Raw genomic sequence first — 23,359 nt, forward strand, 5'->3', positions numbered from 1 at the left:
AGTTCAACTTGCTCGACTTAAACCATTTGAAGATGAAGGAATATTACGTGTTGGAGGAAGATCGAAACATTCAGAGCTACAGTATGATGCTAAGAACCCCATGATACTGCAAGGAGAGCACAAAGTTACAGGTTTGATAGTTCTTCGTTGTCATCATTTGACTGGACACGCGGGAACCTATCAAGGTCTTGCTGAAATTAAACAACGCTTCTGGATTGTCAAGGGAGCGTCTTCAGTTAGGCGCGTTCTCCATTTGCAGCATTAGGGCTAGACTATTTTGGACCCCCTTATGTAAAGACCGGGTCCAACACCAGATCAAAGAAGAATGCAAAGCGTTATGGATGCATCTTCACTTCCCTAAGGCACCGAGCAGTCCACATAGAAGTGGCCGAAGACCTCACTACGGATAGTTTCATCATTGCCGTTTTGTGCTTCGTTAGTAGACGAGGTCCTCCAAGGGTCATCTAGAGTGATAGCAGTACCAACTTCAGAGGGGCAGAGTTAGATGTCGTCAAAGCTTTGCAAGTGTGAGAACAAGAGAATATTAAGACCACCTTAACCCGAAGAGGCATCGACTGGAAGTTCAACCCACCAGCGGTGAGTCACCAAGGCGGAGTTTGGGAAAGACTCATGTGTTTCATCACAAGAATTTTGTACTCATTAGTTGGAGAACGCCTTTTAAACGATGAAGCATAGCAGACATTTCTGGTAGAAGAAGAGACGGTTTTGAATGATAGGCTGATTACACTTGTGTCAAGTGATCCGCAAGATTTAGAAGCGCTGACGCCAAACCACATCCTTCTGTCACGCAGAAACCCCTCGTCTGCTCCAGAGGAGTTAGAGAATCAGATAAGTTCAAAGCAAGATAGAAGTGCATTCGTCTCCTTTTTGCCAACACATGGCGCCAAAACAGGTTACGTCCACAGCACAACTTTGAAGTAGGAGATTTGGTTCTAATGGCAGATCGGAACACGCTGGCCTAAAACACTGGTTGGGCAGACATTGAAGACAATGGAGGATTGGTACGTCAAGTAGTCATTAGAACGGCAGATGGAGTCTACCGCCGAGATGTGCGAAAGCTCTGTTTGTTGAATGAGAAGTCACTGAGCCGCATTGAGGAACAAGAGAGACCGGTGTGAGTTGTACTCAGGCAATGACATATGACTAGATCGAGGAACAGTATTAAGACATTAATACATAGTTAAGAGACACTGAAAATAACCGACATTGGTTTCATTTTCACGTATTTAGTGACTGTTGTTTAAGTTTCGAAAGACTCCCACGTTGTCTTTCGAGGGGGGGGGAGGGGGGTAGGGCGCGTGTAGGTTTCAGTTCGTGTTCGATACATAAAAAAGTTATTGCCGCAGCCTAGAGGTTACACAGGCGCAATTTTCGCCACATTGTGGAATAGGATATAATAACTTCCAAGTATTAACGCAGTTCTCTTTGCTCGTGTTTCAGTATTGTACACAGTTTACAGCGAACGTATTATTTTATTGCAACGAATCATTCAGACCATTCAGAGATTCAGATGTTTCTGAGCTGTTCAAGTTTTTGCGCATTAAATGTTTGTCTACCTGGATGAATAAAAGTTATTTGTCTGGCCAAGAGAAGCTGACCACTACATATAGCTTTCTCGAAGTAATACTACGGTGTCTCAGAAGAAAAACCGGACGAGGATAAATTGAAGATCATTACGGTGCGTTTACTGAAACCGGGGCCACCCAGACAATGAAAACCAATCAGATGGCAAAACTGAAACAATAGATTCCAACATTTTCAAATCCAGCCAAACAAATGTCCGGTACAAAACAATGAAATCTAAACTTGTTCGTTACTGATATCCCTGATAAGAAGCAACATAATGTACTTGCGAAATAGTTCTAATCAAACAGCCGGGCTCGGGGCCACAATATAGAATGCAAGTAAGCAACATGTCACAGAAAATTTCTTATTTTGGCCCTCGAAGGTCAATACTTAGAAGCTTAAAAACATATCTTGCAATAGAAATGGGCCATTGAACCATGCATTTATAAGCACTTGGCAAACGACACAGGTGTCAAGTTCTGTGAAGTGACATGCAGATAACAGCGGATTTGTTCTTTCAAGACAAAGGCTATCCGCAAGGCTAACCGGTCCGTTGAGAAGACAGAACGCTTGACGAACCCTAAGAGCGTCTACAACAACGTGAAATTGTTCTCTGCTTAGAATGGCTTGCGGTAATCCTTTCTCGTCGAATGTAGCTGCAAAATGTAGATGCAGAAGAGATCCTGACAGTGCCTGGTCGTGGCTGGTTTGTTTCTCTGCCACTTTCACCCTTGGTCTAACGCTCGGCATCTCGCTCAACTTTGGAGTTCTGTTTCCAGTGTTGATGGACTATTTTCAAGAATCACGGGAACGTATAGGTAAGTTTATAGTTGATAGCTATATATAGTCTATTGATAATTCGACATATGTTTTGACGTATTCGGCTATAAACATAAGCTTAAAACGAACACAGGGGAACTAGTTTTTGTCAGTATGGCGGAGCGTCATTATTTAATCAGGGACGGGCAAGAATTAACGAACAGTTGACGTTAAATTTTAATTCAGGCCCCGGTTGTTCGAAAGCGAATTAGCCCTAACCCACGATTAAATCGTCCTAATCCACGGAATAAATTTATCCTTCGATTAAATTCTGTTCCTCGAAGTTCGAGGTGGATCAATGAATGAATGAATGAATGAATGAATGAATGAATGAATGAATGAATGAATGAATGAATGAATGAATGAATAAATGAAAACTTTATTAACGTGTCAAAGAAGTCTAGCCGAGGGTAAAAACCCTCTACTAATAGGGGACACTTAAAATAAATAGCTAATTTTAAGGAAAACGACCAATTTTTTAAGTTTAAAAGACATGTTTCGACAGAACTTCTGTCATCTTCAGTTGAATGAATGATTACAAAGCAAGTTGAATAATAAGTAGGCAAAAATGCTAATTAAGACAAATAGTAACAACAGAACGTGAAAAGGTGTAAATTAAAAGGATAATTTTAGATTTACATGGTGTAATTGCTGATTGAGGCAAGGTAGTTCTTTTTGAATATGGATAGCCTCCTTTATCTTGAGTTGAAAGCTGGTAGTGGCGTCGCTCATTGTGTTCAATAGACTGCTTTCATATTTTAGATCACGCCACTACCAGCGGAAAGATTTCCGTATAACCCCATACATTTATTATGCATGCAGAATTATTAATTATGTATGCGCTCTATTGTTTTTGAAAACAATAGCAACTCCCTAAGGTATTGAATATATACATTGATAATTACAACTTACTGTATGAATAAAAGATTTGATTGCGCGCTGTGGCGCGCTATCGCGCGTTGTCTTTTCGCCGATTCTCTTCTTCCCCTAGCTCCTCTCTCCCCTCTTTTTCTTCTCCATATTACCCAGGCTCCTTACGGATTTTTTTCCTTTTTTTTCTTGTACCCCATCAGGTCTCGAACCACTTACCTTTCGCACACTTCTCGCTTACCAGTTTCTCTTCTACACCACTACACTACGAGGTTCAGTTGAGAATTACCCCTCCAAAAATAATTTTTATTTTACTTGACTAGTTCGCATTCCAAAAAATTAACATTACACTTTACTTATTCATGTGTTCAACGCATGTTGTACGCTGCACGAAAACATGCATCGCATGTGTGGGTCCCTGATGAATAAAGGGGGAGGGGTGATTTCTTTCTTTCTCCCAATCGCTTCTTACAGTCAACCACACCCTAAACTTCGTAGACCCAGACACAGGTGCGCACACCCAGCGCATTGAAAATACATGATGGGGAGTCAAACGAAGTATGCCTCGTAAAGGAACATCCAAAGATCTCTTCGAAAGCTGTCTAGAGGAATAGTTGTGGCGTCAGCACTATGGAGATGATCCTTTTGGAAACATTATCAAGCATATCGCCCACTTATACGAAGTGCGCAAAGATGCGTAAATTGTTCCTCGTACCACTGTATGTACAGTTCGCGATCTGATCGCCACTTCATGGAGGAAAGAAACAAAATACACAGATTCATCGCATGGGTCTGAATTTTAGGAAGGAAACCAAGGGGAAAAAAACGCGGAGAGACGCGGCAGGTAAGCTAAAATTTTATTTCACTTTGTTTACATTTACAAAATTCGTATAATAGTCGCTAACCCGCGCAACAGATTACAGCTAACCGCAAGCAGCCGGTTTTGCTTAGGCCTAAAACAGTATTTTTAAGCTTTTTTAAACTAGCAAACAGGTCTAAATCACTATTATTTTAAGCAGTTTTACGCCTGTGCTCAGTTTAAAAATACGGTAAATGCACCCAAAGTTATGATATCTCGTTTCGGTTCTCCAAGAAATCGTTCCGTTTTTGTCTAAAAGTATGCGACACTTAAAAAAAAAAATGGTAAAATTTAGAGTTATTCAAATCAGATAAGTCTCAAAGGAGCGCTATTGTTTTCGCTATTGTTTAGTTAAACAAAGAACTGTATGCATAATAAATGTATGGGGTTATACGGAAATCTTGCCGACCAGCTTTCAACTCAAGATAAAGGAGGCTATCCATATTCAAAAAGAACTACCTTGCCTCAATCAGCAATTACACCATGTAAATCTAAAATTATCCTTTTAATTTACACCTTTTCACGTTCTGTTGTTACTATTTGTCTTAATTAGCATTTTTGCCTACTTATTATTCAACTTGCTTTGTAATCATTCATTCAACTGAAGATGACAGAAGTTCTGTCGAAACATGTCTTTTAAACTTAAAAAATTGGTCGTTTTCCTTAAAATCTTTACATGTCTGTTGCTATCTAGACCTTTTGGAAACTAGCTAATTGGATGAAAAAGCGGACAAGGAAATCAAATTGGCGGACTTACAGTTTGTTGATTTAAGACTTTCCAAAATGGATGTTACTATTCTCTCACGGACAAGCCATCCCGCGTCCGGTTTTCCCGCGATTTTTCACAACACAGAAGGCCGGTGTCCGGCGATCAGCAAAATATATGTTTTACACAACGAGGGCGAAGCAACAAATCGTGAGAAATTTCAACATTTCCGTTCTCAGAGGTAGAAATCGTCGCTTACTAACCGCTGTAATGTTAAAGGAAAGATCGGTGGTTGAATTAAAAGCTTTTTTGGCTTGATAAAGGCGAGTATTATAATCAAAATATTGTTAAAGTTTCGTTTACTGTCGACCTTGCTTATTCTTCAAAACGTTGTTTTTCTCATTCGGCAGAATTTATTAAGATAATCAATCTCCGCTTTCGCTTCTTTTCTTAGTTTATGGCTTTCCTCTTTTCTAGAATTTTCCCCTAGCCAAACTTACTTTATTAGCCCATGCGAATAGAGGCTATTCTAAATTTCGACATTAAATTAAAAGAAGTAAGGCTGAAAATTAGAACGAAGCTCACTGATTTTCCGCCTGATGAATGATTCAGCGAGCTTCGCCGAGCTTTATCTTGCACAGATTTTTTATCACAACTCTAATTTTAATTTAAGCTTTTTTATTGGCTCTCATAGAAAGCAAATGTGGTTGAGATATAAAAATTGGGCTTTCTTCTTCCTTTTATTCAACAACAAGACACACACATATAATAAGGGTTCTGCGACATTTTGTGAGAGCTTTAATTTTACGAAATAATATTCTTAGGTATGAAACAATTTTCTTGAGTTATTTCATAACTGAGAGTCCTATTTCGTAAAACTAGTTATAGTTATCACTAAATCTGCCCCCGCTTTCTTTTATTTCTGCTGCTTGAAAACAGTAAGTATTGAACATTTTTGTATGAACTAAAAATTTTATTTTTTTTTTGTAAACTATATCATTCATACTCTTCCGGTAACTTAGGCATCTTACCATGAATATGATCCAAACAATCAACTAAGTTAACTAAACCAACACATTCTGTTTAACTCATTCTATCACATGATATTCTTTGCATAACACTTTCACGATACCATTTACAGCAGAGCAGTCTACCATATCTCGTTAGAAAGGATGCGAAGAGTATTTTCTTGAAAAAAATTGGTTGCCTTGATGGAAACTAATATTTCTTTTACAAAAATTTCACTCAGTAGAACTTTATAGGGTAAAAAAGGTTAAAAAATAATAGCGAAACAAAAAATAAGTCAAACTATTCTGCTGTTCCGAAACAAACCGTTTGTCTTGATATCCGAGCAAACGTATCTCGAAAGCAGAACGGAATTCGGAACGGAACGGAAGTCGAGCTTTTTTTTTTACCTCTTCTGTTTAGTTTGTACGTGGCACCTCTCCAAGATATTGTAGCTGCACAAAAACTTGACTCCATGTTCTATGCTGACGACTCTCAACTTTATATCGCTATAAATCCCAATGATTATTCTCCTGCCCTAGACACTCTTCGAAACTGCATTGACGATGTTATAAATTGAAACACTCTAAACATGCTCTTATGCAACCCTGGTAAAACAGAGGTCATCCAATTTACTTCCCGTTTTGCACAGCATCCTGTTCTTAATTGTTTTTCATTTGGCAATACTACAATCGAACTCTCTGACAAAGTACGCAATTTGGGTGTCATATTAGACAAGGAACTGAGCCTAAAACAACGCGTTAATGACATTTGTAAGAAGGCTATCCTGGCAATGCGATCAATAAGCCGGATGGGAAAGTATCTCTCACATGACAATCTCAAATGTATCGTGAACGCTTTTGTCATTTTACGCCTGGATTACTGCAACAGTACACTTTACGGCCTCCCTAAGCTTGAGCATGATAAACTGCAGCGAATTCAGAACATTGCGGCGCGACTGATTACTGGAACTAAGCGGAAAGAACATATTACTCCCGCCCTCAAGGACCTGCACTGGCTTCCTGTCAAATCACGCATCGTTTTTAAGATCCTACTGTTAACCTACAAAGCCCTTAATGGTCTTTCACCAACCTACTGAACTTCTCTTTTTAACGCCTATAAACGAGCTCGTTCTCTTCGATCATCTGGCCAATTACTCTTACAATTTCCGGACGTGAAAAAAAGTACATACGGTCAAAGATCCTTTTCTTTTTACGCTACGAAACTTTGGAATGACCTGCCTTTTTATATCAAACAGTCTGAGACCATAGCGATTTTTAAACAAAACCTTAAAATATTTCTTTTTTGTAATAGTTTTAACCTAGTCATAGATTTTAATAATTACATCTTGTAGTTAGATTTTAATTCTTTTTAATCATATGCAATTGTAAGCGCATTGAGAATTCTACATGCGCAATAAGAACCTAAGAACCACACTGGCCTCGAATTTCTAATATACTTCAGAATTTGTTACGATACCTTCCGAGTTGTTTTTCTCCCAAAATCAATATTCAGGATCTTTGAAATCGATTTTTTATTAGTTCATTTCTTTACTTATTTGCTTCCTTTGTGATGGTAATCTTCTGTTGTTAAGGGAAGACCCGAGCCAAATCTGGAATCGATGGAAACGTCTGTGGAGCGGCCATCCAGATGGCTTTGAAGAGATTTCACTGGTCTCAGCGTGTCGATCGATAAGTACTTATAGCGGATCGATCGTGTTTTCGATGGACACGAGAACATCGCTCACACCAAGTGCGATCACAAACATGTTGGGAAGCGTACGAAGTCTCTGGTTTCTGTACACGGCGTAACAAGTTAGAAGATTGCCAAAGAAGGCCTGAAAATTAATAATAGCGTGTTATCACTATGTGAAAGAGGCGAACTACCTTATGTAAGAACCCCTGACGAGTTTATAGGTTATTAACAGGAGCCATAATCGGGGACGGAGACCGTAAGTCTTGGGATCCGCGCGCACCTATGATATGGGACAATTTTTCTATATTTAGAACAAATTGCGCCATCCTGACGTCATATATCCGCGCGGATCCACGCACATGTCGGGGGTTCTCGTGTGGATGTTGTCACGTTGCATGATCAAATGGTGAGAGTTGAGAGACTCTCTTGCGTATCTTTCACAGCGATGGCAGGGAATAAGACAGGGACTAAGAACCAGGGCGCTTATACGTAGTTTTATGCTCTGAGCCAACGGAAAAGGTGGGTTTTTCGGGGTCGAAAACAAGACTTCAATCTCGCGCTGGGAATGAATAATAAGATCTGCTCGCGCTAGTTGTAAGCTTACGCATATGTTTTTGTGTTTGTTCTGACTTAAGAATATAGCAAGAAAACTCTCTACTCTGGTATCGAGTTAATTTGTGAGTTTCTCGGACAATGGTTAATCATAACCAAAACCTGTTTTGATGGTTTCTTATTGTTTCTGCTTGTTTGGTGAGTTTGCAAAAGTTTTTGAAAGGAAAGTCTGACGCGTACAATTAGCTCATTTGCATAGTGCGGCTCGTGCACTTTCAAGTCCGAGTCGTTGTTTTCAATTGTCAACAAATCTTGACAAAGATTTCTTTCGTTATCTTTTCTGCTGAGATGCTGCAACAAATTTCACGAACGCAAAAAAGGCTACTAACATCATGTGTGTTTCTTCAACATAAGCATAGTGAAGTTTTACACTGCGAAAATGGAAATAGACAAGGAGTTTGATAACTCGATCAACAAAATCGAAATGGTTATTCGAAGTTGATTAAAGAAAGCGTCATCGTAACTTTGCTGATTATTTCTGCTTTATTCGCATATTTTCAGCTTAGCTTTTAATATGTTCTCAAACATTTATCAAGCTTAAACATATTTAAAAACTATAGAGTTATTGTTTGAGTTCGATCTACGCTTTCAGAAAGTGCGGCGGAAGTACAATTTGTCATGTTTACTGACTGTACAAAACACGCATCGGCGGGCGCTCTCATTCATCGACAACAGAGAATTTACTGGATTTTTACACGAATAAAACTGAGCGGTGTCTACGGACGTAAAGTTATTGGGCCTTAATGAAACATCAAGCGTTGCTTACAATTCAGGCGAAACTCAAACTAGCAATTATTTTGTTTTACTTTTCGGTCGCGATAGACTGGCAAATTCCTCGGAAGCGTGTGGCAAGAGGAGCTAGGAAACTATGAGGTCCTGAAGCTCTGCTATATCTAAATATATCGAGCTAGTTTTTTGTTGTGTAATGGAAAAGCTGTTAATCTTTAACATATGTGAAATTTAAAGTGGAGTAATGTGCAGCTCATGTAAAAGAAGCATCCGTCAGAACACAACTTGGTCAGCGATATATATCTAAGCTTAAAGCGGAACATACCCAAATTCGACACTGTCTTACTTCACTCAAACTGGAGCAGCTTACGACGAAAATACTTAAGCAAAATTCCAACAGACGTAAACGCGTTGAGTTGTGGGCCAAAAACATAAAAAATATCGGGAATTTCGGACGCCATTTCCCCCGCGCGACATCCGCAAAAATCCTCGCAGCATGTACGCGCGTGTGCCGCGGGCGATGGCGCAATTTGTTCTAAAAATAGAATTATTGTCCCATATCATGGGGACAACCCCAATACTAGAAATGGCGCGCGCTTACGGTCTCCGTCCCCGATTATGGCTCCTGTTATTATTTTTAGTGCCGGCGGTTTTCCAGTTATAATTAAATTTCAACCTGCAACCTGCAACCTGCACCCTGCACCCTGCAAAAAAGACCTGCCAGACAAAACGCGACCTCGTGGTTGCAAGTACCCGACATTACCGCGCGCCCTTGCTAAAATATTACCAGAGACCACCGAGCGTGCCTAGTTTCGTCAAATCGAGAATGCTTCCCCCATTACAAACGCATTTCTTACTTTTTCAACAAATATTCTTTGTCCTTGTATGTATACACCCGGGGAACGCTAGGGTGCCTCCTCGGGTTTTGGCCTCCGGGCTAAAACCCTGCGGGGGCAACTACCAACACATTTCTTACTTTTTTGAAATTCCTTGTATGTGTACACGCGGGGAATGCTAGGGTGCCTCCTCGGGTTTTGGCCTCTTGCTGGGCCAAAACCCTGCGGGGGCAATGAAAGCTCTAACAAAATGTAACAGAAACCCTCATTATACATGTGTGTGGGGTTGGAATCTCGGCTCAGCGTGGATATGCAAATTCGAAGTTGTTTAGCCAGGCTGTCACAAGAACGAGACGCGCGTGGCTGCGTGAATAGAGCTTTAAACAGCAATGGAAACCTGAATAAAAACAGAGCAAATTTAACCACGTCTATATCACATGATTTCGCCAACCAATCACGAATTAACCCGGAAATTATTTTCTTGGCAGAAAAGTTGGCAAATAGTTGGTTTTGGTTGTGGTTTACGGTCTTTTGTCAAAATATCATGCCAAGTTTGGATGAATTAACACGAAGGTACGCGGTTGTTCGTAGAAGATTGCAAGACTCTGTCAAAATGATGGAAGCCTTCATGGGGAGGCATCTAAAGATGTACTTTAACATGACTTCCATACTCGAATCGTTGGAAGTGGTGGAACTTAACACAGTGGAGACAAAGGTAGAACAGTGGAAGAATGTTATGTCAGATTAGAACAAGATCCTCAAAGATGAAAAGAAAAGAAAGAAGCTTCTGGGGGAAATTGATGTCTTGACAGCAAAAGCCGGCTTGAGAAGCGAAAGGCGAAGAAACCAAACAGGAATCCGTCCTTATGAGAGGGAATCAGAAGAGCGACTCTTAAAACTCAAAATGACTTAGAAAAACGCGGGATGACATATTTTATTTTATTTTTTAATAGTAGAATTGCATTCAAATAATCTGTAATGAGGGTTGTATTGTTTCGACGATGCGAATCATAAGCGCTTATTCAGCAAAAAAGTTTCTTTGCCCAGACTTGCTTGTCAGTGTTTCCAAATCTAATTATCCGTGTATTTTTTCTTTTAACAATAAAAAAGAAACTAAAGCTTCAAGTCTCTTGAATCTTGGTCAAGCTTGAAATCGCACGGAATTACATTTCCAAAACGATGATATGACATCAATGTGAAATACTATAATAATGATATGAATAAAGGAAGTTGTGGAACAGCGTCAAAAATAGACTTCATGTGAGCACTTAACGACTTCGCGTGTTATATCACGCACATTTTTTTGCCACTCTGGCGTGAAATATTCATTCACAAGAAACACAAACGTCTGAGAGATTACAATCATGTTATCATTACAATATGCAAATGAAACCGTTTGTTTTGAAATGTTAATTCGAACCGGCGGTCTGAGCAGTTATTTTTTTCCGAAACTCTTCTTCTACCTCGCTTCGGATGTCTCTTTTCATTTTTTTAACCAATCTCGTTCCCAGAGTCTTCGTTCCCCTCGACCAGCGGTGGGAAAACGAGAGCTCTAGGAGCAACCATTTTGAAATAACCGAAGTCTGCCCATCCGGTTTCACTGCGCAGTCTGAAATGGTTGCTCTCGTTTTCCGACCGCTGGTCAAGGGGAACGAAGACTCTGAGAACGAGATTGTTTTTTAACTCATTCGTGCGCGCATGCGCAATGAATGAGTTTTAGCGATGTTGGCCTTCATCCGGGACTCTGCCTGGACTTTTAATCCCCGTAGGCTTTTTAATCGGCGTAGAATTTTTAATCGGAGTAAACGGATTTTAAATGTTGATTAATTTATGCTGATGTTAACCGGAAATAACGGTGCGAGAAGAAAGCCTGACTAGGGCTCGAACCTCCGCCTGACTTCGGTCGCTGGATATCAAGGCGAACTCGTTATCCACTTGGCCATCTCAACTTTCCCGCGTTGACTGGTGCCAATAGGAAACGCTCTATATAGTTGGGGTGTTACCGCTGGCCATCTGAAAATGCCATGTCGTCGCCGTTTGTTTTTACGGAGGTACAGCCCACACGTCAAATAAACCCTGTTTTTCCTTTGAGTACAAGGTGGATTGTCTTGGCAAACTAACTTCATCAAATAAGAAGCTTTCCTTCGAAAACCAAGCTTGTACACTTTCAACTTCATTAACAGATAACTGATGTAACTGAAGCTCACCATCAGAGCTTCAACAACTCACCCTAGATAATGGCATAGTCATTATGACTGTCTTGTATTCATTAAAATATAAAACTTATTGGTGCACAATAAACACTTACATCATTTCATGGCTGAAAGCATGAATGAGTGGGCTGATAGAGCCCTTTGATTCAACATCAGGACGAGACGGCTGGCGTGTCAGTTTAGCCCTCACAGCTTCTTTTAGCACATTATTCTGTGAAAATTCAGTCATAATTGACTGAAACTCTGTGTCAGAGACCTCGTTATTAGCTAGTGCTTTGGAAAGCAGATGTTCATTAGTTTCACGTTTTGCGATAGCAAGAGTAACAATTTCCTGATGTTTTTTCAATCTTCGAATCAAGTTTACTGCTGGCGATTATCAGACCTGACGAAACGAGAGCGAGACAGCCACCTTCACCACCTAATGGAATTGTGGCCGGCAAGCCAACCACAGACAGAGCCGATCCTAAGCTCGCACTTGAAAACGCTGTTGAGAGAATACTAGAGCCGCCAGCTTTCCAGTTAACCACCTTTTTTTCTCGTTTATATTTTTTGCAACCAATCGATGGTCGTTGACCTCCTTCCAAATGTCCTTACTTTCTATCCCATTGCTGTACACCATGTTGGGCGCACTTTCGTCAGGTCTGGGAAGATGTATTTTTCTGAATGCCCTGTGCCAACGGTGAACGGCTCTACGAACTGGACCTCATTGTTTAGGGCGGTTGAAATCTCATTGATTTTTTGCAATCGGAAGTTGGAAGTTTTGCGTTGAAGCAATCCCGTATTTGGGTGTAGTTAGCAAAACGGTCGAGGACGCTTGGGTACTGAAACATGCAGCGTCTCGCCGGGGTTGGCTTCAGTGCGGCCAAAGGTGATGCGCTTGACCGCGTGCTCGGTCTTCATGGTGCTTAATATTTTTTCATTGTGCGTTGGACAAAGGTTTCTGGCGCGGACATTGTAAGACACACCGGTAAATAATTTTCTAATTTAAAAACTTCACCTCTGACCCCAGCAGCAACGTCATGCGCTATGCAAAGTTCAAAGCTGTCATGGCTAGCAGCGTCGCGCTGAAACAGTATCTAGAGGACCAGAAGATACTTCCAACCAGTTAAAAACATATTGCTATACACGATGGTTAGTATTCAGATGATGATCGGAGCCACAGTTCTTAACGCGGCTTTCATCAGCGGAAACTATCTTGCAAAGTATTTGTCTGACGACGACGAAAAGGCCGCATTGGAAAGAGAAAAAGCGGTATAACAAATCCCTTGAAGCATATAATGCCGCTAGGGCCAAATGTACGCGCGACCGCACCAGGCTTCTTGATTGGATCGCAACCAACAGGGAAATCAAAGAACAAGAAAAGCAGAACTTCACGAACACCGAGTACGCGTTCAAACTCTATAACCAGGCACACCCAGATCAGCCACTGATCCCCCCCTCCCCCCCCAAAGAACCCTCATTCTCTGACTTTTATCAACTCAGAGAGCAGCAGAAACAAGGCTAGTTGATTTTTGTGGGCGGCAGCGCGCTCGCTCTCGGCTATGCAGCTTGTGGTTTTCTTTGAACTTTTCGCGGGGTAACATAATGGACACCAAGCTCACAAAAGTCTACTACAGTCCCATGGGCTACTAGAAAGGCATCGCTGCTATCAAAAAATTAGCAGAAGCTGCGAAAGTACCTGAAGAAACTGCCAAGCAGTGGCTCTTCAAACAAGCTCTTTGGCGGATTTCCCTCCCGGCTCCGCGCTACGTTCGTCGCCCAAAATTCGACGTATGGTGGCCTTACACTTTCCGCCCAGCGGACCTTCTTTTTCTGCCAAACGACAAACTTCCCCGCGGCTGCAAAGTTTACAAATACGCGCTTCCTGTTGTCGACGTGGCCAGCCGTTACAAAGAAGCTGAGCTTCTGACCTCGAAAGACTCTGCAGAAGTTGCGAAGGCTTTTCAGTCGACTTACAAGCACAGCCCTTTGAACTGGCCACAGATGTTGCAAGTTGACCCTGGCTGCGAGTTCATGGGAAGTGTGACCAAAGAAATTGAAAGCTACAAAACATGTATTCGCCGTGGGCGCACTGAAATTCACTGAGATAAAACTATCGTTGAACGTTTCAACCGCACGCTCGCCCAGCACTATTTTGGTCATCAGTGTGCCGTGGAAATGCTCCTAACTTCTGGCCAGCGGTCGACTGCGTGGGTCAAAAGACTTCCCGACGTTGTTAGCGCTCTTAACAATGAGCCGGGTGACTAGTCTCATCGGAAAAAAACCAGTTGTCGCAATCAAAGACAAGGCTGTCACCTCCAAACCCTCTACGAAGTATTCCAGACCTGTTGTATTGAAAGAAAAAAAGCTCCTCCCCTCTCATTAATGTAAGATACTTCTATCAACCCGGTGAACTTTAAGGTGGGAGTAAAAGAGCTACAGACCCAATCTGGTCTTTGAAAGTCTACCATCTTGAAAGAACTTTAACTAAACCGTATGAGCCTGTTATCTATTATTTGTATGACGGACCTAAGCGCGGCTTTGTCCCCGAAGAACTGTTGGTTGTGCCTCCAAATACACAGCTTACCCCTGCTAATGCCGTTCTTTGATATCTTTGTGCCCGTATGCCAGTGTGTGCACTCCGTCATCCTCTATCCAACGCTTTGTATCAAAGGGTGAAAGTGAAACCTTTTTCACATGCATGCCATATATCTCGTGGCCCTCGCTGCAAGGAATGTTCATTTCGTGCCAGAATTGATTTCTCGCGAAAATCAATTCTTTGTAGTACTCGCGCCTAACCTCTTTTTCCACCATATTCTTTTTTACCCCCTTGGCTTTCCTGCTATGTTTTTGGTTTTCTTCCAAGACTGAATACATTTTTGGCCTTATAGCAACTGCTTCCTTAATCGTCCTTCCCTGGCACTCATCTTTTATCTTGCCCAGAACCTTTTTATTTCTGTCACCTTACAGCATGTTGTCTTGTAGATAGTTGCTTGTGTCATACAAACCAATGTCTTCCACCATATTATCCGCTTTGTGACGTCTTCCGTCTGGATATCTAAGAGAAGGCTGTTTGTGTCTGCGTAAATAAGCTCGCACTTCGGCCCGTACTTAGTCTTCAACCGAGAAGTTATAGAAAAAGTTATACATCAAGATCTTACTGTCCTCGAGAATTGTCATACCTGTGTAAACAGGCTTGTTCAGGAGGAGCTTGCTTCAGTGCATGTGTATGCCTCCCAAGTTATTTCCAAATATCTCATGCATGCCATGCAGATGAAGGGCTGGCCACCAAACGACGTCTCTCGTCTGTCTCCCAGCTTCGAACAATCTTCACATCCTCGCGGTTTCTCAACTTCTCCATCGTTTTGCCGAACGCAGAATTGTTCATCAGTTTGTAAAATTTACTCTCGAAATCGCTTTTTTTCTTTCTTGCTGAATTCAGTTTTCATCCGAATAGTATGGCTCCATCAAGCGTTCTTGTTGAAACTCGATCGCTCTGTGCACCTTTTTCAAACACATCCCTTGTTTGAGATAAAACTGCAGGTTCCTCTAGTGGACCACGTAATTTGTTTTGTCCTCCAGCGTCAGCACTATCTTCTCGCCTTTCGGCGGGTCTAAATTCAAGTCTTCCATCAAACACTTTTGGTAAACCGACATCAACTCCTTTTCGATGATCTTTTTCCCCGGCGCAAGTGGGTAGCTCTTATATTCTTCGTGCAGCTCTTTAGGGTACTCCAGGTCCACCTATAGTATCTATCACTTCTTTGAATTTTCTTTCATTTTCATTTTTTCTTCTTCTTTGAGCATTACACGCTTCCACTTGAAACAGCTTTTTGGCGGTGGCAAGCTCATAGCCCAGCCGTAAAAGTTATTCGCGTCTAAGAAAGTTGTATGATTTATTGGTTTGCCCAGGTCATATCCTTAAACCAGCCTGTTGTTCGCCTTTACATGAATGAATGAATGAATGAATGAATGAATGAATGAATGAATGAATGAATGAATGAATGAATGAATGAATGACAACTGTATTTAAGTCGCAGTCTCAGTAGCTGAGCACAAGTGCTCTACTAATTGGGGAGACTAAAATATAACTCTTGCTCACCATTGAGATGCCTCCTCTGATTTCTCTCTCGATGAAAAGGTCCATTTCTTGATCTGCCAAGAGCTCAAGCTCCATGCCCGTCTTTTTCAGAAGAGCATTCCAGCTCAAGCCCGGCGAACTGTAATAATGCGCCGGATCCAGCCCGTATTTTTCCATACATACCTTTCTAAAGTTTTCGAAAACACCTGCTAACAGAAACACGTCTGTTGTTACGTACAAATCGTGAAAGTCACCAAGGTTTTTGCACCCGAATACTTCCCAAACTTTCTGCGCGTGCTCATACTCTTCTTCCGTAATGCTCTTGTCATTTAGCTTTGAGTAAAACGCTTCTTTTGCAGACAGCTTTGCCTCACTAAACCTTTCAAAGGAATTCATGTATTGGTGCGGGTAAATTCCTTTTTTTAAGAGCAGCCTTTTTTTCTTCGTCTTTGTACCTTTTCTGTTATTTTGAAAGACTTGGGGGTCACTGCCTTTTACAAGAGAATCCAGACTGCTAAGCAAGAAATTCACACTATCGGTGAATCTAAGATTTCTCAGTGAGAATGAAACGTAATTTTCCGTGTTGTTTGGTATGCATTTTATTTCTCCATGCACTCTCGACATTGCCTGCATCAAAAGGTTATGAAATACAACTGGGATTGGCACCGTTTGTTCATTATGCGCGGCCCCGCGGTATTTTGCTGTAATGCGGAAATGATCCTTCACTGAGTCTTTGTGGTTCGCAACAACAAAGGCTCCGCCCAGAACAAACTGAACATGTTTCCAGGCTGTTTGCAATCCATTGGTCAATTTGATCTCTTACTTTTCTCTCTCCTTGTGAGCCACTGATTGTCTCTGTTTTGGATGTTAATGATTGCTTTATTATTTTGCAATTTTTTTGGGACAGCAAAATAGCTTCCTCCACGAAGTGGTTCGTATTGAGAAACAGTAACAAATGCAGCCAAAATACCTTCCATCAAATTTGCATATCCACGCTGCGCCGAGATTCTAACCCCACACATATATAATGAGGGCTTCTGTTGCATTTTGTGAGAGCTTTAATTTTACGAAATAAGACTCTCAGTTATTAAATAATTTAAGAAAATTGTTTCATACCTGAGAGTCTTATTTCGTAAAATTAAAGCTCTCACAAAATGTCTCAGAACCCTCATTATATATGTGTGTACAATTCGTATCTATTTTGTAGAAGCCGTCATAATTATCTCTTCCCTCCCCTAGTGCTACACCATTTTCTCCCACCACAGACCAGTTACAAACCGGTTTTACCGGCTTAATCCGAGTTTAATCGAAGGATAGTTAATCGAAGATTAAATCTGTTTTCAGGAACATCATTTTATCCACCGATTAGTTATCCCAGGAATAAGAAATTTAATCGCGGAATAACCGCTAACCTCGGGTTATCTTAATCGGCTTTAATTTCGAACAACCGGGGCCATGCGAAGAATATGTATGAAAGAAGAAAAGGATTAACGTTAGTCAAGGAAGTGGCACGAACTCGGACCGCTCGATCCAGAGGGTGCAGTAACCATGAGGCCATTGCGCCTCTTATTTTTAGAATGTTGAGTGTTTGTTAATAAGAAAAGCACTTGATCATGCATGACTGTGTAGAGTCTAAAGGTGTACTGACTAAAGACATCTACGGTCGAGTGTCGATAGACACCCTTGATCCCAACACTCAATCGACATCTCAATCAACACTCTATCTTGATTAATACTCGGTAGACATCTCGGTCAACGCCTGATTGACACTTATCAACAGTCGGTCAATAGTCGGTTAAGTGTCGACCAACTCATATGTATCGACAATCAATGGTATGTCTGCGAAAATTAGTCGACTCTCGATCGACTATTGAGTGAGTGTCAACGGAGGTTTCGATCAAGTCTCGATCGAGTGTGGATCTAGGGTATCGATCAAGTGTAGCGATCGACATTCCACCGTTGATGCTTTTAGTACACATGATCCTAGATACTTAAAGACTCCGTCCTCTCCTCCCCAAATGGACACAACCACCACCCAGCCCCTCATGCTTTTACTGAACAGAAACTGGGGATATGAATCAATTTGAACTTCTAACGCACCACAATTTTCTATTCCTCAGCTTGGGTTGGTTCGGTGCAAATAGCTTTTATATTTGTTCTTGGCCCTTTGACCAGTGCATCGGTGAATCGACTTGGTTGCCGCTTAACTGCAATCATAGGTGGATTATCGTGTGTCAGTAGCCTCTTACTCTCATCTCTTGCGTCAAGTATCTACATCATGTACATAACTTACAGTGTTTTGTTTGGGTTTGGTAGCAGCTGCCTTTTTGTTTCCTCCTATGTCATAATATCACAGTACTTTGAAAAGTATCGATCTATAGCAACTGGAATTTTAGCATCTGGAACGGGACTGGGTATTATTATTGTTGCACCAATCCTACAAGCCTTGCTGGACTCCTTTGACTGGAGAAAGACTTACCGCATAACTGCTGGGATCATTTCAGTTGTTTGTGTTTTGTGCTCGACATTTGATCCAACTGTAACAAATTCGAAGAGAGGAAAAAACCAAACCCTCAACGAGGAAGATGTAGACTTAGAAAATCAAGATGAGCAGGAAGAAGGAACTACAGAAAAACCAAACGAGTGGATAGACTTCTCTGTGTTTACGGAGAAGGTGTATGTCATTTTGACCCTCTCATTTACATTGGCCTCGTTAGGACACCTTGTTCCAAGGTTGCACTTGGTAAGATTCTGCTATACGTAGAAGTAAGCTGTTTACACTACCATCATCCAGTGGCAGATCTAGGGGATGGGCCCAAGGTACCTGGGCCACCCCTTTTGGCAAAATACTTATCAAAATTTTGGAACCCCATTTTGCAAGGGGTCCTCATGTAATAAAGACGTCTGGGCCTCTTTATATGAGCCCGATGATCTGAGCGGGCTGGCGTGGTTACCGAGATAAATTTTGTTGTCTGTTTGAGATATATGGGAAATTTTAGCCTGGTCAACTTGAATGAACTCCAGAAACAAAACCTAAATGGTGCAACATAAAGTTGCATTGTTCGCAGTTAGCCTATCATGGGGGAGCAGGGGTGACGCAGTGATGAGAGCGCTTGCCTCCCACCAATGTGGCCCGGGTTCAAATCCTGGACCCGGTGTCATATGTGGGTTGCGTTTGTTGTTGGCTCTCGTCCTTGCTCTGAGGGTTTTTCTCCGAGTTCTCCGGTTTTCCTCCCTCCACAAAAATCAACATTTCTAATTCCAATTTGATCGGGAATTCGAGAGCCACGGGTTTGTCAGTCGTAAGACTGTTGTGTGTTACCCTCGTTAAACAAAGCTAATTTGTTTTATTTTTCATGTTGCAACAAGGACTGATAATGATAAATATGACAAAAAGTTGACAAAAGATAAAAAAATTGCTTAGATGAAGACACTTTTGATACCTCTAATTACTCAGAATTGCAGTACATTCAGTTGTATTTTGATTTGTCGTATGGGCTTGCCAAAGTACAAAAAGGCTCTAGAAATATTTAGTATCATAACCACTATTTGCCGCTAAGACATCATGGTATTTCAATGTATTAATTTTTAAATTAATATATAAAAATTCTCTCATTTTCTTCACGGCAGGTAAAATTTGCAGAAGGCCTCCACGTGTCAGCTGATGCAGCTTCAAGGCTTTTCATTTATATCGGTATCACCACATTTATTGGCCGATTGCTCGGCGGTTTCTTGTGTAGCATGAGCCGTGTAAATCCCTTGTATGTGTTCATGGTTGGTCTCATTCTAGATGGCTCGTCTGCAATCTTTCTTTCTCAAGCTAAACACTATGGACAGCTTATTGCATTTGCCTTTCCCTATGGATTAGCAGATGGTCTTGTAATAGGCACTTTTAATATTACCATACTCTACTGTGTGGAGCCAAGTAAGAGAGCATCAGCATTTGGTTTAGCTGCTCTTTTCTATGGAACAACAACTGCCACTGGCCCTCCTTTGGCAGGTAAATTATTACTGTGAATATGGGCAGACTAGATAGTGTTATATCTACAGCAATGCTCTGTGAAGTAATATATCAAACACTAGATACAGTGTTTCATCAGGATATCCAAACAACCAGAAGAGAGTTGAAAATAAGACGAGTAGCGGAGTATTTTTGAAGAAATTTGATGAGGTGCTTGGATAGCCGATCAAACATTGTCTTGAGTGTTTGATATATCTTCTCCATTAAAACAAAAAGTAAGGAGTAAACGGAGAAGTGAAATCGTCAAAATCTATGCTAGTTAAGACTAGGTATCCAAACCTCCTCCACGGTTGTGATTTTCTTTGTTTGAATGCGTTAATTTGAGAACAGATATTAGATAATTTTTGCCACTTTTATCAGATTAGATTTCCATACTCTAGTGGGAAATGTAGGTGGCCAGACTCGAACTGAGCCACGAGTAAAATCTTGTCACGGAAACTTGTTCCCACCACTATACCACCGAGGAAAATGACCCAGTCTTTGTCACTATTTTGGATTTATTTCCTTGATTTAATAACGACGAGGTCGACTGAAATTACAATTACATAAAGCTACATTACTAACAGCGGGTAAGTGGTTCTACACGCGAAACGAGAAAGACAAACTAGCTATGTACAATAATGGAAAACAAACATAACTGAACAAGCTGAAATTAAATGCTGATGAAATAGACTTACTCACCAACGTTTCCGGGTTAAATCCTATCTTATGTCTTGACAAGTTCTTTAGCGATTTCTGATTCTTCGATCACGGGCGTTACTGATCTCATTCTATAGTCCTATTAACTGGTTCTTATAACAAAATATATCCCACGTAATACTCTGGAAATCACGGAAGGAAACTTGATGGTCGATACTTAGCTGCGCCTATATTGCAGCGGTTACAGAAAAGAAGCAGCTAACAATGATTTGGGATACAGTAATCAGAGCGTTTTAAAAATGAACCAAACATGGATGTATTGACTCCGTTTAAGTTATCAAATTAAAAATCTAACAGTTGTTCCACGCATAATAGCACATGGAAGAATATTTCGTGGATAACTAAGGCATTTGACATAGAGTAAGACTAACCATCTCACATCCAACAAGTGCATAACTGTTTCATACAACTAGGAAAGTACATGCAGATCAAATAAATCTTGCTAATTTTGTGGCTGATGTCCACACTGCTTAGCCACTTAAATTATCCAGACCCAGCTCTTATTGCAGTGAAACTTATATTAATCAGTACCCTCAATAATAGCAAACGTTTCTTCCTAGCAGATACTAACAGGGATCTAGGGGGTGCAGTGTTCCAGATAAGTAGAGGCTCTCAGGTAAAAAAAAAAACCCTGCAGGGTCAGCCACATGACCCAACAAATTAATATTTGGTGGAGGCAGTGGGAATTCCTTGTTGTCACCCTACATTGAAAACCTATCTGGAACCTTGGGGTGTCCCCTTAGTACAGGATACTTTGTTACGATCATACTATTTAAGATGATAATTTCTTTATCAAATCTATCAATTTCTTCACGATATTTATCAACTCTTTGCTATAAATATCACCTATGATTTGTTAGACTCCTAATTGAGAGGTTTGCCATCAAGCAGGCTACAACAATAGACTAATTTCGATATATTAAACTTCAGCCTAACACAATAGACCTCAGTACGAGGCTCTGGGGAATAAACCCCACAAACTCTGTAGTTATTCGTCGGAGCCTCGTACTGGGGTTTATTGTTTTAAGCTGAATTTTGATGTATCAAAATTGGTCTATTGTGTTCAAAGTATCTCTGGTTGGTTATCAGAGGCGAGTGAAAATACAAGGTTAGCTTCTCAATAATCAAGACTTCTATTTCTTCTGTAGGTTTTATAACAGATCGTCTCCATACATATGTTCCATCTTTCATCATGGTTGCTGCAACAGAATATACAGCAGCAGCATTGCTTCTAATCCTTGTCTGCGACAAAAAGAAGACGCAGAATTACAAACCTTCAGACTCTTTAGAAAGCACAATGCACAATGACCATACAAGTGTAATGCTGTGGGAGACCCAGGTGTAAATCTCACTAAAAAAGAGCCTCCAACCATTTAATCAGCAGTTCAAATGCCTTAGCGGTCCAAAAGAATTGAGGGCTCTGACAGGCAGTCATAATTTTTAAGACAACTTTATTCTTGTGCTTGAATTACATTAATACAATAAAATTGGCTGCTTGTTCATTCATACTACAAGGTTATAAGACTCGCACGCAAAGTTTACATGCCATTTGAAACTGAGGTAAGCAACGTAAAAATTCCAAAGACAGGAAGAAACTTCATGTGCATTTGACAAGAGTAGTAATACATTTACTAAACAAATCAAAAGGCTCTTAGAGCCAGCTCATTCACGAAATGAGCAAGTGCATTGTGCTCCTTGATTATGAAATATTGATACAGTTGTATCCGGTTAATTGGAACCTTTAAGGGAACCAACAGTTTGAAACAGCAGGAATTAAGTTCAAATAGATATCATTACTCTTGGGAAAATATCCATATTCCTCATTGAGATTGGAAACCAGACAGTCCTCTCTGTGAGGGGAATAGGCATTATCTGGGATCACACATTGTTGATCCATTTCCATGAACACAATACCTCACAAATCATTTTAAACTAATTGCAGTTGACAGAAACTTTGGGAAGATTAAAGGTCAGCCTTTGGCACTAGGAGCTTTGGGATGGATTGGGTAAACCATGTGAGCTATGATTGGTCGATGGTTGCCCTTGGTAACCATTGATCAATCATAGCTCACATTTTGTATCTGAACCATCACAGTAATGGTGAAGGTCAAGTCTGCATATGAGCCACAAGGGCCTATTAGGCCAGAGCTTATCCCAGTTTCTTTGGCATGAAGCAACTAGGACTATTTCTACTCTCCCCTGGATGAGATGCTAGTCCATTGCAGGGTTACCCCCCCCCCCCCCCAGCATTAAGTTCACTGGTACCAATTTATACACCTGGGTTGAGGGAGGCACTGTGAGAGTAAAGTTTCTTGCTCAAGAACACAACAAAATGTCCCTAGTCAAGGCTCGAACCTAAGACTGCTCAATCCAGAGACAAGCACACTAACCATGAGGCCACTGCACCTCCCACCATCCCAATGCTAGTGCTAGTGCCAAAATGCTAGTGTTAATGCTAGTGCCAAAAGCTGGCACTCACTCCAATAGGTAATAGGTTGCTTAAGAGTAACAAAATATGATGTACTTGGTGAAATGTTAAGGATATCTAGTTAAATGACTATTATGCTGTTAAATAATAGTACCTATCTATTAATTTTTATAGCATTTATTTACATACACTTATCAATACCGCTTTACAATAAATTCAT

At 40.9% G+C, this 23,359-nt stretch overlaps 1 protein-coding gene across 1 annotated transcript; it reads left to right on the forward strand.

Moving 5' to 3' along the window:
• The first annotated feature begins 2,209 nt into the window (after positions 1-2,209).
• Positions 2,210-22,056, forward strand: LOC145484377 (monocarboxylate transporter 4-like). The gene is made up of 4 exons (XM_081462993.1): positions 2,210-2,405; positions 18,112-18,734; positions 19,622-19,991; positions 21,860-22,056. The coding sequence occupies exons 1-4, from the start codon at positions 2,210-2,212 to the stop codon at positions 22,054-22,056; spliced, it is 1,386 nt and encodes a 461-aa protein (XP_081319119.1).
• The last annotated feature ends 1,303 nt before the right edge of the window (positions 22,057-23,359 follow it).

The sequence above is a fragment of the Orbicella franksi genome, chromosome 4, assembly GCF_964199315.1.
Source record: "Orbicella franksi chromosome 4, jaOrbFran1.1, whole genome shotgun sequence".
NCBI lineage: Eukaryota > Metazoa > Cnidaria > Anthozoa > Scleractinia > Merulinidae > Orbicella > Orbicella franksi.